We start from the raw sequence: 13,658 nt of genomic DNA on the forward strand, positions 1-13,658 counted from the left end.
ATAGGCAACGGACTGGTACCCCTTTCCCTCCGCAGCCTCGTCAGCCGGGCCTTGGCATAGCTGCGTACACAAACTGAGGTCTATCAGCGTAGTGTTTCTCATAGCGCTCTCGGCAGCAAGTCAAGGTAGGGGAGTGGAAGCATGATTTCAGGACCAGGTTGGCCCATGAACGAATGGTGGCTGAGATTTGATATTGGACCGAATGCATCGCAAATGGACCGGGATCCATTAGTACTCTTGAAATCAAATTCTCTCTCAGTGGCTAGTAGTACACGTATATCTTCTGAGCAAACCATATTACAACCAGCCGACCCATGCCAACCTCGATACAAAAAGACCACCTAAATTCTTTCATGGGTATATTCAATCACTACCATCGTGCTTGTACCGGGTGGACCTGATCAGAGGCCAACATGATTCAATACGATTTGTTGTATTCCGCTCACACGATCATCTACTCTATTCCTGTCGGTATGAGTTCTGTCTCGAAGCGGCCTGTCTGTGGAAAGAAGCCTGACTCTGTCGGCGCGAATTTAGTCCACGGGCGGTATCGAGGTTCACACGCGAAGCTCTTCTAGACTGGGTTGTGCCGGAGTACGCACGCAGGTACGACGGACGACGACTACCGGGATTGTCTTGTTTGGCATGAGCCAATGATTCGGCGAAGGGCGATCTCTTCCGCAAAACCGGTCCGTACTTGTAGATCACATACACTGCAACAACAAGTAGAGTCGCAATGCAAGCAAGGATGGTAACGGCATCATCGAGATGGTAGCGACCGCCGATATCTAAGACGCAATTAGTCAGGATCATAAATGTGGAGGTGATATTCACATACTTGTGAAAAATGGTGTGGCAGGGATAGTGAGAACACCAGCCAAGAAATCTCTGGACCAGCCATTACCTCCAGTGGCGGAAGCAGAATATGGACCATAGGCGCAAATCATGTAGTCGATGGTGGCCATGTAAATCGAGTAGTTGGCGATACCGACTAGGGCGGCGAAAATCATTGATCCGATCCAGTGAATCGGCGGACCTTGAATGGTCCAAGCAAAGCCGAATAAGCCAATGGGCAAGCAAGGTGCAGTCCATAGCAGCCACCACAGACGCGATTCGTATTGAGCCCTGTCGTCGCCTGGCTTGGTCTTTCGTTCGTGGATATTTCGTCTAATGGCTGGAATGAAAGAAAACCATGCAATGAAATACCCAATACCGAGAGGAAGGAAGCTGAGGCCAACCTGGTAGACGGAGAAATCCCACTGTGCGTACACGAGACTGAACGACTGGATGAACATGAAGATCAAAGCGTCGCTGAAACCGCTCAGAAGTGAGAGGGTGAGGACGATAGGTTCTGTGAGGAACATTTTGAATGGACGCATCCAGGTGATGAGGACTTCCTTGACCGAGAAACGGTCTCTGAAAGGTTCGAGTTCGTTGGGACCCCAGATGTTTTCACCGGTAGCCTTACGCCTCTTCTTCGCAATTTTGTCCATGAGGATGGTGGTGCGAGTTTCGGGAACCAAGAAGAAATGACAAATTTGGACGAAACCGCCAAAGATGAGTTGAATCCAGATGGTCCATCTCCATGCAAGATACTGTTCGACGAAACCACCAACAATGGGACCAAGGACTGAGCCAAAGACGGAAGAAAAGACCACATAGGCCACAGCGTACTGCTGGTTGTCTGCGTCCCACAAATCGGCTGCGAAAGATTAGTATAGGAGGTTCATGGAATGAGAAGACCACTTACCAATCATTCCAAGTGTGACGGAACCTCCAGCAGAGCTCAAACCTCCAAGAGCTCTGCCTACCATAAGTGAAGCAAAGTTGGGAGCCAAAGCGACAGGCAATTGCCAGATATTGACCAAAGTCAGGGAGAGCTGTAGGACAGGCCATCGACCAAATTCCTCACTCCATGGTGCCCAAAGTTCACAGCCAAAAGCGTAGAGAACCAGGAAGATCATGGCACCGCATCGGGCGCCCTGCGCGCTTACGCCGTATTCCTTGGAGATGCCCTTCAACCCGTTCGAGTACAAGCTGGTGTTGAAATTCATGGACAGTTGGACTAGGAAAATGACGGTGAGGACTGTCCATTTCTTCCAACTTGGCCAGGCATAGCCCAGCTCGTCGTAGCAATCCTCCTCTGTGATCTCGATTTTATCAAAGTTCTCAGGATTTGATTCGACTTTTCCGTTTATATCAGGTCTTCTTCCAACATGTTCTTTTTGTTGTAGAGCGCCGTCTCCAGGTTTCGGTGCAGCAGCGGCCTCATCGTCGGGTCGCATAGTGGAAGCCTTTTCCCATTCTCCAGTCTCTTCCCTGCCTTCCTGAGTTGGCCCACGTGCGGAACCGGTCGCAGCGTCGTAGAAGGTAGCTTGGCCATCATGGCCGTTGGTTGTAGCCATTGTGGCTCAGACAGGTAGGTGAATAGAGGTATCTAGTTACACATGCGTAATGACGAGATTGAATAAACAAACACGCACGGCCGCGGAAATGGGGATGTAGGACAAGATAGACGGTAAGTAGGGTGAGAAGGTTTCTGTGTTTGCCTGAGTGCGCCTGTGTACCGTTAAGTATATCGAATATAAAGTTTGCAAATGCGGAAATGTTACATGTGCGATGATATCAACGGGGCGGTTCTCTGGTTGCGATGGGTGTGGATAGCGAGGGATAGCGAAGTTACGGGCGCAAGTCCAAGGTCGCAGCTGGCTGCGTGATGACGCAGGACCTGGCACTCCTGGGTACATTCCCACATATTATTCTTTCGCTTGGTCAGGCGCCATTAGTGTCGCGGGGGGCGGCGAGGGCGGGAAGGGCTTGAAAAAAGACGGTGCCAGTGGTAGAATGGAGATGTTAGTGGCCAGACTTAGTCAGTGACAGTGGCAGCAGGTGGCAGATGCACCAATGAGGCCCGATAGCGGGCTACTAATTGCGTCAGCCTGTCAGCGAGACGATATATTAATTCTCATTGTATTCAGACCATCTTGAAGATGGGGCAATGTCTGGGAAGACGACCATGGAGTCATGATGCTGTACATGTGTCTTTACCTGTCAAGAAGAGAAACAAGACTTGATCTTCTCCCGGCGAGCGAAGAATGCTTGGTTCGACTGGGCACTGGACAGCCTTGAGGCTCCAGAAGCCTAATTGTGCTACCAGTGTTAGGCTTGTTAGGCTTTGTTTAGGCTTATGAGATGACGTCGATTTGCAAAAGGCCAAGACTGAATCCACGAAGTCCATGTCAATTTTCGATCCTCTCGGTCTTCGGCACATACGAGAAAGCAACATCGCCCGCATCACTCTACTTAGGGCATACTCTGGTCCAATCGAAGTAGTCGATATCAGGCTTCATGTGGCGCGTGAGCAGGGCCTAATCAAATGAAAACTGGATCTAACATCCGGTGTGCCATTTTGCCATGTTTTCTGCTAAGCACACTAACCTCCCGACCATGCCGCATGGCGATCGACCATCCACATTGTTTGATCTAAAGTGACATGAAGGCCTGATTGATCTAGTATCTTGTCTGTCCTCGTGTGCCCGAATTATGGCCGGCCTTTCCAACGCCTTTTGCAGCACGTGTAAACAAATCCACTGCCTCCTAATGAACCTGCCCTCAAATGCAACCCCAACACCTTGCTGATAAACATGCTTGTTTTGTGGTCAAGAATACAAGGGCAATACTTGTGAGCCTGATCTCGGCCCAGCCGGTTGAGAGCGTCTGACATTAGCAGTCACGCCAGCACCCGTGGTGTTCGTCACATTTGATCCCTGCCCATTGTCTTGAAAGACCTGGAGCGTATTGATAGCCCAAAATACATCTGTGAAATCCTGAGGGTTATTGGCCACATAGTCCTCACAGGTTGGCGCAAGGGATGCGCAAGAAGTAGTATTCCAGATGGCCCCAGCCCACTAAAAAGAGTGTTAGACTCGAACACCGTGATGAAACCGAAACACTAACCTGTCCACAAAAGGTGGTGTCGAAGGTGATTGATAGGTTGTTGAAGTGATCATCCATATCAAATGAGCCTTGGAAGATGGAGTTTGGGGTTCCCCAGTTGACATCGGGGTCCGGGGAGCTGCTGGCAATGTCGTCAGGAAAGCTGCCGCGGGGAAAGAACCATATCTTGATCGATTCGGACGTCCATTCCGTCGCATAAACACCACCTCCTGCAGCATTGAACTCGGTTCCGAAGGTCAAGTTCGAATTATCGGCGATCGAACATCCAGCATTTGCTGCTTGGTCCGGAGCACTGATGTCGCAATTGGCCGTGAATAGGTCGCCTGAAAAGTCGGTGCCGTTGTTGACTACTACACCTTCATTGGTGTGCAATGTCATGCTGTTGGTGATTTGGTCGTTGACACCCTCCACGATATCGATCTCTCCATTGTTCGGCCAATTTTCCCCGACCATCCAGAACGCTGGCCAGCTACCACAAACTCCTCCCGGCATATGCGCAATATCAGCGATGACTAAGGCATGCTGGAATGTTTGAGAGGACGAGACGCGAATACTGGCTCGTCCTTCAGGTGCGACCTTTTCTGTATCGACCCCCATGTACACCGCCATAGTTGAGTTTCCAGACTCGATGAACCCTGCCAATCCGGTGGCGTTTGCTTGTTCCAATGACTGAAACTGTACAAGACCATCGGTGGGATCAGCTTCGGTGAAGAACTCAAATCCTTGCCAGAAGGCATCTCCGGTGTAGTCTTGCACTAATTGGTAGGTAGCGAATGTGGTTTGGAACAAGGCGCTGACCAGCAGCAAGAGGCAGTGAGTGGGAAGCATTGTGCTTCTTCTTCTTCTTCTCCTTCTTCGACAATGAATGATAGAATTGGAGGGTTGCCGCCTGCGGTCGTCGCTCAGAACGATTCGGATACAACAATGATTGTTCGTCCCGGACGATTTGAAGTTGTAATGCGAGAACAATTCGAGAGAATGGAACGAGTGGGACTGCACGACAAAGGCGCGCAGGAAGAGAGCGATGGTTTGAAAAGGAATGAATAAGGCGAAGTTTTCAATAAAGAACGAAATGTCTCAATAACAAGAGTTGATTTCCACATCACGCTCGAACGCAGCCTGGAATGGGTTTTTTGACATTCTGCCACACCGCGGTGACGGGAGGCATCCCCAGGAATGTGATCCAACGCGTTCAAGGAGGCATCGAGACTTACTCGTCGTGTTCACCATAGTGACAAAGGTGCTCGTTGGCAGGTCTGCATTAATTTTGAGCAATAACATAGCCTTGACCTTTTAGTATGTCCAAGCCCAGTCAGAATGGAAATGAATCAAAGTGTGTGAAACGTGGTGTCAGTAGCGATAGACCATACCTGGTAGTTATCGCATCTTGTGAGACGCGTTTCAGCAATCGCCCTTGCCGTTTTTCTCCGCAGTTTGATCGCGTCGACAGTGTGTTTCCATTGAGTGGTTGTCATTAATTCTTTGCGCCACAATCACAGTACAAGACATAGACATTCTATGAGAACCGTTCCAAACGGCTGCATGACCTTCGCAATCCTACTACGAGTTATGGCTGCTACGCATATCAAACTCCCCTTTCGGCCGCCATCATCATGACCAGCGCTCCAGAACCAGACGAAACTCCGCTCCAGTTCGAGCCCGCCGATCGTATTTCAATTGCCGACATCTCTCCAAGTCTCACGAATACTTCCTCTTATATACTGGCCAATGTTGCCCTGGTCTGGCCCTACTCCAGTTCTACGGGTACACTTGCGCTCTTGTTGGCCGACCCAGATATCCGGGCTCGGAAGTCTAAAGGTCAAGTCAAGGTGATATTTCGAGATGGAAGCGCCAGAGAAGTTGCAAAAACAAAAGTCGGTATTGGGGATGAGGTTCGTCTGAGACTGGTCGGCTGCGAGTGGGAGGAAACCGGAGAGACCATATCAACACCGGGCAAAAAGATAGACTGGGACCTACGATATCGGAACCGTGTCGTTCTACGAGTGTCACGGGAGGACAACCAGATTGCCGGCGTGGATTATACAAGCGTCGACACTGAACAGCCCCCCACTAATGGGGTATTTGAGGCACTACGCAGCGCACAGGATGTTGGACCACAGTTGAACGGTGTCGTGCATCATGAACCAAGCACGATCCGAGTGCCTCTTTTGACACCCTCGAAATCAGCTCGAAACCCTAGCGGAGGCAGTTTCTTCGACGTCCCCCAAGATCCTTCTGCAGAGGATGACGGATATGTTCATGGTCGCGGTCGCAAGCGGACGAAGTTTGCCAGGCACAGTGGGGCGTGGAGCTTGGTCGACGCAGAAGATGAGCCCACACCGCAGGATCCTGTTGCTGAGGCTGAGCCAAATGGAGCAAGCACACCAGTAGATCAGCCCTCGGAACGACAAGTGATCGATTTGAGTTCAGATCCAGTGGAACAGGAGCAGGAAGCCTCCCAACATGTTGCGCCGGATGCTTCTGCTGCAGAGCGTTCGGCAATCGACAGGCAAGGTTCTGCAACGCAGGAATCTGCTGAGGACGCATACCATACTGCTCAGGCACACGACACCGAGGCCGGAACTCGCACGGAAAAGCAAAATACTACACCTGACCCGATAGTTGTTGGAGACAACCTCAGTGTCAGCACAGAGAATGAGGATATACAGGAACACCGAGCTGAGGAAGAGCTTCTTGTCGATGAAAGTGGTCGTACCAAGGAGCACTTTGGTGCTGAAGGCGGTCATGCTGCCGAAGACCATCCGCAGCAGGACATTCTCTATCACTCGGAGGCCGAACCTTCTCTTCCTCCTCGTACACCCGTTACCGTCAGTCTGGTGGGGGAACAAGAGGTGGATGATCTAGGTCTATCCCACCCTACCGAGCCGCCAGATCAGATGCTGGAAGCACCGCCAGCGATCATGGGACCACCTCAGACACCATTGAGATTAGGTATGCTTCGCACACAAAGCGCCGGCAACGTCAGTGAGTACAGCGAACCCGCTTCTGACGCCACTACGACACCTCGACTTCATCCTCTCGCCTCTCCAGGTTTACCTCTGGTCTCTCCCCTGGTTCAACGTTCTGGTGTTGATGTTGGGTATTTTCCACTTTATCAAGACGATGCCTCTCAACTGGACGCATCGGGGGCAGGGAGAGATGCCGACATAATTGGAGTTCGGCGGGACATCTTTGAGCATGGGGCCAGTGAGGTTATACGGAATGCGGGACTCAACATTCGCATGGAGGACGAAGAGGTGACGCCGCAAACTGCGACTGCGCACATCTCCAGTCCATCTGATGAGTCTGTGGTTTTCGTGCAAGACACCACGACTGAAACACCGATATCACCCCAGGCGGATGCGCAGGCTTCAATGGAAAACAATTCGCCTGACTCGTCACATGCTCAACAGCCAGTCCCAGTGCAAGAGCCAGACATTCAGCCTACTGCTAGGCTTGACGACCAGCAGTATGAAAGCACGATCACCGAGCAATGGCTATCTTCGACAGAGTTGGCAATCGACCGAGAACTTTACGAACGCGAAGAACCACCTCACCTGAACATTGCAGCACAGGCTGCCGAAGCGGTGGAAATTGAGGATGATGATCTTTATGGACCACCTCCGGAAAGCGCATCCAACCTTGCATCTCCAATGGTCCAGGACATGCAGCCACAACTGATAAGTCCGTTAGATGTGGTGGAGCAATTTCTCCAGATAGCTTCTACCGAGGAATTCGCTTCCGATCCTGCCGCTCATGTTGTTGAAGATCAAAATGAACAACCTCAAGATCGACCCCCAGCTAGTGATGGTCCAGACACGAATTGGCAAGAGAAGATTACTGTCGGCGCGGTCGAATGCAACTCGCCGGGTACATATCCAGCTCCACCATTCCCATTTCAACAAAAATGGCACAAGCCAAAGACCTCTCGCACAAGCAGTCGTCGGTCCTCTGCGATCTATACACCCATCCCATCACTGGACGGCAATGTTGATGAGCGGGAAACCTTTCCAGCTGCTGAAGAAAGCATTTCCGAACTCATAGAAGAAGAGTTGCTACCTGCCGTAGAGTCAAGGCCTACGCTACAGTCTGCAGATGCCGATAGTCCAATGCAGGATGTGGATACTACTGGGGAGGACGTCGTGCATGGTGATATGAAAGAGACAGAGGAAATCAGGAGCATCGAGGAGCGCCCAGAACAGGCCGAACCCCACTTTGCAGCAGTCGATGTCGATATGCTTGAGGCTGAAGACGCAGCCCATGAAGTGGTCCTGGTTGATACGACAGAGATTGAGGCAATTGCCATTGCTGAAGAGCGTCAGGCGATCTCATCTCAAGACGACCTCATTCATGTCGTCCCCACACCCCACAGTCCACACTTAACAGACACTGCTGCCATCCAGTTACCTACTCCGGACGACACTCAGGACGAGCAGTATCCACGTGACCGTGATCAGGACCACGAGCCTGTTCAGGAGCAAGGAGCTGTCTCTCCGGGCCTGCCCTCACCTCTTCCAACCCAGCGAGATGCAGCCGCTGTCGAGGTTGAGGAAGTCGCGCAGGTGCACGCAGAAGCAGAAGTTGCGACTCCTGTTACAGCAACTACCCATATTCAAGTACATCCTGAAACGTCAGCCGCCCGTCGCACTTCGCAACGCCTCTCCAGCAGAAGGTCAATCATGTCGAACAACATCTCGAGCCCTTACTTCACTCCTCGTAAGGCACCACGCGCCGCATCATCCTCCCCAACGCGAAAGGAGAATATCAACCCATCAACGCCACGGCTCAGCAGCCCCATTCCCTCGTCTTCACGTGGTGGCACGAAATCGCCCTTGCCGCTGCAGCCAATCGAAGAGCAGGAATATGGAACAATATTGGCCGGTCAACGCGGAGTCACGGACACGTCCAATGTGCCTCTCAAGCGTGAAGGAAGTGGCATCACAACGCCTTTGGCCTACCATCCGTACTTAGAGTCTCTTCACGAGCACTTCGGACAGCTGGTCGATGTCATTGGTGTCTCCGTTGAGCATTCGTCCGGGCCGGAACGATCAAAGCTAGGACCCAAGGATTATTTCACGAGTCTTAGACTGGCAGATTCCTCAGTTCAGTCTGCTTTTACCGTGCAGATCTTCCGACCTTCGAAGTCTGCGCTGCCAGTGGCTCAACGTGGCGATGCGGTCTTGCTACGGAATTTCAAGGTTCAGACTTTGAATAGAACGTTCATGCTTGTTAGCAACGAAGCATCATCATGGGCGGTTTTTCAGCCCGATGCTAATGCGTCGAGTTCCTGGTCAAAGGTCGTTGTGGCAGGACCGCCTGTCGAGTATGGCCATGGTGAGACGGACACGGTGAGCTCATTACTTTCGTGGTGGGCTGCAGAAGGCGAGAAGCATTCTGGACCACCAGACGTTGAGAATGCCCTTGATGAAACACATATGGTCAACGGAGTATCGAATTCGCCCAGCCCGAAGAGAAAGCCCACGCCAAGGACTCGACGGAAGGCAAATATCGCGGATAATGTTGGAGATGAGAAAGAACAGGTCATCGAGGACGACGATGTCGAGATGACTACACAGCCAGTAACTGAGACCAATGATCTAGAGAGCCCGATGACGAAGCCACCACCAAGCATTCGCAGGAGAGACAACATGACGGACAACTTCGGCAACGACGGCGGAATGAGTGATGTGCTTGAGGAAGATGAAGCGGAAGCTGGTGAGACCAATCCGCCAGCGCCCACCATCAGCGACCGGAGAGGATCGACGATCTCAATTGCTTCTTCAGCTGTCAAACTTGCGGGCAAGGCGTCTACACCGCGCCGAAGCGCTCGGCATCGCAGATCTCAGAGTGTGGTGCATGAGCTTCGAGACGGGACCAAGTATGTGGACGATGACCGCCGGAGAAGCGGTAGCGTTGTGCATGAGCTGAGAGACGGGGCAACTTACGTTGACGAGTAGAGTTCTTGATCGATGAGGGTGTAGTCATTCGTGCAGGTTACGTGGGCTGCTGCATGATGAAGTATCACTTATTGTATGAGCATGGCATAGCATAGCGTGGCGTCGGATGGACATTGGACGCTAGCATATCGCATAGCGGGCATGTAGGATAAACATGACGATTGTCTGGTATGATCAGGTCGTCAATCAGTCGGTTGCATCACACAGCAGATCAATGTCAGACCCTCCGAGCCTTGGACGGTTTCAATATTGGCAGTACAGTATCCTTTCTGAACACTCACGAAAGGTCCTGAAATCAAATCAACACACGTGTGCCCTCGCAGTGGGAATATTGTATGCATTGAAACTCGTAATCTTCCCCTGCTTCTAAAGTATTCGACCTTATTCACACAACCCCTCTACCTGTTTACATGAATACCAAAGCCAAAGCCGACACGGTGGCAAGGCCAACTGTGGTCCACCCTGTCACAATGACCTGCTTGTTCGTCAAGGCAGCACCAGTATCCCATACCAAATGTCGGATGCCGTTCAAGCTGTGAAACGTGAACGGGAAGGCCAGGAGAGTCTTGGCCAGAATCTTCGCGAAGATGGGAAGAGCACCGAAACTGGCGGCCACGGCGGCGCTCTCGAGATGCCAGCCGAACAGGGGGGCGACGAGGTATGCGGCACCGTAGGCGTAGATGGTGACGGAGAGGGCGGCGCCGGTGATACGGTTCAGAGATGACAAGTACCATGTTATCTGAGGGCGGTAGATGGAGAGATGGGGGGAGACGGGGCGGTGTCTGCGTTGTTCGGCGAGGATTTCACCGCCGGCGGTTTGGGAGACGCTGGTTGTTGCTGCTTGTCTGGGTGATGTTAGTATGCGCTTGGGATATTAGTTGCAGAGAGTAACTAGGGGAGGTGTAGTAATTGGATGGGGATGGAGTCGAGTCCAGGATGGATCGAGGCAGACTGCGCTGGCAGCCTCGGGAAGGATGTGATATGAAGCGCGACATGGTTCCAGCTCTTCATTCATTCCCTTTCTTCGCTGATCGTGATGTCGCGGGTACTGGGAGAGCACTGGAGGTATCGGATGTTGGAGATAGCATGCGGCGGAGTTGTGGTGTTGACGAGACGGGTTTGAGTCGGCAGTAAAGGGTCTTTCTCACCTGTGTTGAAGATGCTGGCCCATCGCAATGGCTGCAGGAGCCGACAGTCTCGACAGAGGAGTCTTGCTGAACACGGAAGGATTGGCTGCGGCTACTACGATGTTGTCAGTTCCTGGTTGGAAGTTTGGATAAGGCGAAGCTCTTACGTCGCCGCGTAGTCGCCTGCAGCATCCGTCGCGAGATCATGTTGGCCGACATGGTGACGACTCGTGTGGGATGAGTATCTTGACTGCAAGTCCGGAATGAAGCTTCGTGATGTCGACGAGGTTGATGCTTCTCGTCGGAAGCGTCCCTCGGCCTTGGCACCGGATTGTATTGCGTCAACACTGATTGGTTGATCAAGCTGGAGAGGTGTCTGGGGCCTCAGATAGCTCCGGGGAAGCTGTATCGACTTGACTTCCTCAATTATCACGCCAGGAATATGGCCTCACATCGACACGTTCGCATTGCCTCAGTTGTTTGCACCAAGGTGCGGAGGCCAATGAAGACCTCAAAGACGGTAAGGCGATATCAAAATACGATCAGCATCCCAAGGGGCTTGGGCGTAGCTGGATGTCACAAAGGAAATGAGTATCTTCAAGAAAGCGAGTTTCTTATTATTTTGATGAAGCATGGGAGACGCTTTTCACCCATGCATATGATTGTGAATGCAGGAAACCATTATTGTTCACCGCGGCCGGGCTTCTTCTATGTTCGAGTAGATCGCCCCTGTACAAAAGCTGCAAGCAGGATGATGGCAAAGGACAGAGAGAAAGAAAAATATAGAGTCTGCAACTACGCCTTGCAGTCCTATAATCTCATCATGGCTGCGTTTCCTACGTGATCCGTAACTAAAACCGACCTCGACTTCGACTCCAGGTTCCTCGATTCACGGCGAACGTGATTTTGAGCAAGTGATGCCCTATACGCCCACCATCGACGGTGCGCATCACGTCCCATGCGCCATCAGGCGAAGAGGATGAGCTCGATGCATGTGAGGTGTACCGAAGTTTGGTATCTTGTTGTGGCTGAAGGACGCCGTCACAGTCAAAAATCGGAAAAAATCAGTTCCCGAGGACCTCCCCTAAAAACTGGCCTTCACGATGGACAGTCACCCACGAACTCCCTCCTGCGCCGCGACCATTCACTCTCCATCAAAACACACTTCCCACACTCGCTTCCCCATCAACAATGTCATCATCATCACCATTTTCATCTTCTCTATCTGTCATGGCTGAACATCTTAGTTTTATCACCTTGAAGTACGCTAGGCCGGGTTCCTGTATCTGTGGTTTCATTACCACCGACTTCACTCGATCCTTGTGTCCCTTGCATGGCCAACCACAGCAACACCAGCCTATCACCCAGAATCGGAAAAGACACGACGTTGACGACGATGCCGATTATGAGCCTGGCAGGAAAAGGACGACAGCATCAGTACAGAAGACCAGAAGAGTGCGCCGGATCACCTCTCCTCGCCGTCATACCGTCCCTGTACGACAGCGTTTGCAGAAGCAGCCTCAGCCGCAAATACAGACCTCTTCAAGTCCTTCAGCATCACCACTAGCCCGTCTTCCTCCTACACCACCAGAGAGCCCTCCGAATCGGACCACCTTCGACTTCTGTAAAGTAGACCCTTTAATCCGCCGGCTCATCTACCAGCATCTCCTGATTCCTAGGTCACAAACCATCAGGTTCCCAACGAAAGGATCCTCAATCAAGCCAATATACCTCAATCCAGAGCTCCACCCATCCATTCTCCACGTGAACTCGCAGGTGTATCGAGAAGCGTCACAGATTCTTTACGGCACAAATACATTTGTCGCATCAGATCCCTCTCAGCTGTTCCTGCCAAATGGTGTACAGGGACTACGACGCAAGACCATGACGTATATCCGACACTTGATATTCAAAAAGAGAGCATCGATGGCCACCTTGTGTATGGAAAGTGGAGACACCGTGTACGAGCCCATTTGGAAGATGATGCGCGACTACCCTGGATTTCTTAATTTGAACAAGATCACGCTTCATCGGGAAGTGATGCGACCCGCCGACTTTTGCCTGATGGGCTTGTCAACGTACCTGAACAAGCATGATGCTGGAATAGGTTCGGATGAATGTATCAACAAGAGGAAGATGTTGATCCATGCAGCCGCGAAAGTTGCATACCAGGTTGCGATGAGAGACTCGGAGTTCCATGGGCTGCATATCACGCTGGAGGAAGAGAAGGAGTACGGATTGACACAGAGAGCTCTAACGGGCAATATCTTTGAGATATGTTTGACTAAGGGCGACATCGTTGGTTCGCCTGCAAATCTGTTTTTGCATCGGACTGTATGCACAACACTATGGCTGGAGAGAGAAGCGGAGATCAGAGGAGCTGAAGAGGCGTACCACGAGTACTTTGAGCGCTGTCGACCAGTGCTTCGGCAGGCTGGCTAGGCGCGATACAATTTTGGATCGCGTTATGGTTGGAAAGTTTGTCTGTCGAGTTCAAGTCGAGCTAGCTATGCATCACATAAGACGGGTGCTGTCAAGGATGTCACGAGAGTAAAGGCCCAAGCAAGGTTTCGCTCTCGCAGCACTTCGGATAGCACCGAATGAAAATGGAATGCCG

General features: G+C 51.6%; 5 protein-coding genes across 5 annotated transcripts; 2 read left to right on the forward strand and 3 right to left on the reverse strand.

Annotated features, from left to right (window-relative positions):
- Window positions 1–178: 178 nt before the first annotated feature.
- On the reverse strand, window positions 179–2,886 carry EDD37DRAFT_636784 (MFS transporter). Its single transcript, XM_062817002.1, has 4 exons — window positions 2,613–2,886; window positions 1,751–2,559; window positions 839–1,702; window positions 179–788 (listed from the first exon to the last, which is right to left on the reverse strand). Exons 2-4 carry the CDS (start codon window positions 2,403–2,405, stop codon window positions 460–462), a joined length of 1,848 nt encoding a protein of 615 aa, XP_062667859.1. The 5' UTR covers window positions 2,406–2,559; window positions 2,613–2,886; the 3' UTR covers window positions 179–459.
- Window positions 2,887–3,659: 773 nt separating this feature from the next.
- On the reverse strand, window positions 3,660–4,785 carry EDD37DRAFT_567252 (endo-1,3(4)-beta-glucanase; the record flags this gene model as incomplete). The annotated part of the gene is made up of 2 exons (XM_062814139.1): window positions 3,660–3,908; window positions 3,958–4,785. The coding sequence occupies 2 exons, from the start codon at window positions 4,783–4,785 to the stop codon at window positions 3,660–3,662; spliced, it is 1,077 nt and encodes a 358-aa protein (XP_062667860.1).
- Window positions 4,786–5,386: 601 nt separating this feature from the next.
- EDD37DRAFT_502353 (uncharacterized protein) lies at window positions 5,387–10,292 on the forward strand. The gene has a single exon (XM_062813501.1). It carries the CDS (start codon window positions 5,571–5,573, stop codon window positions 9,912–9,914), a length of 4,344 nt encoding a protein of 1,447 aa, XP_062667861.1. The 5' UTR covers window positions 5,387–5,570; the 3' UTR covers window positions 9,915–10,292.
- Window positions 10,293–10,320: 28 nt separating this feature from the next.
- Window positions 10,321–11,260, reverse strand: EDD37DRAFT_652329 (succinate dehydrogenase cytochrome B subunit; the record flags this gene model as incomplete). The annotated part of the gene is made up of 3 exons (XM_062818442.1): window positions 10,321–10,759; window positions 11,063–11,156; window positions 11,209–11,260. 3 exons carry the CDS (start codon window positions 11,258–11,260, stop codon window positions 10,321–10,323), a joined length of 585 nt encoding a protein of 194 aa, XP_062667862.1.
- Window positions 11,261–12,232: 972 nt separating this feature from the next.
- EDD37DRAFT_611473 (uncharacterized protein) lies at window positions 12,233–13,483 on the forward strand (the record flags this gene model as incomplete). Its single annotated transcript, XM_062815288.1, has 1 exon — window positions 12,233–13,483. One exon carries the CDS (start codon window positions 12,233–12,235, stop codon window positions 13,481–13,483), a length of 1,251 nt encoding a protein of 416 aa, XP_062667863.1.
- Window positions 13,484–13,658: the final 175 nt, after the last annotated feature.

The sequence above is a fragment of the Exophiala viscosa genome, assembly GCF_022695815.1.
Source record: "Exophiala viscosa unplaced genomic scaffold EDD37scaffold_9, whole genome shotgun sequence".
In the NCBI taxonomy this organism is placed as follows: Eukaryota; Fungi; Ascomycota; class Eurotiomycetes; order Chaetothyriales; family Herpotrichiellaceae; genus Exophiala; species Exophiala viscosa.

Bases quoted from the DNA above. Each gene is read 5' to 3' on its own strand.
- EDD37DRAFT_636784 (XM_062817002.1), bottom strand. From the start codon at position 2,405: ATGGCTACAACCAACGGCCATGATGGCCAAGCTACCTTCTACGACGCT. The intron at 1,703-1,750 runs GTAAGTGGTCTT...AATCTTTCGCAG, and splicing joins CGTCACACTTGGAATGATTG to CCGATTTGTGGGACGCAGAC. The intron at 789-838 runs GTATGTGAATAT...ATTGCGTCTTAG, and splicing joins TGCCACACCATTTTTCACAA to ATATCGGCGGTCGCTACCAT.
- EDD37DRAFT_502353 (XM_062813501.1), top strand. From the start codon at position 5,571: ATGACCAGCGCTCCAGAACCAGACGAAACTCCGCTCCAGTTCGAGCCC.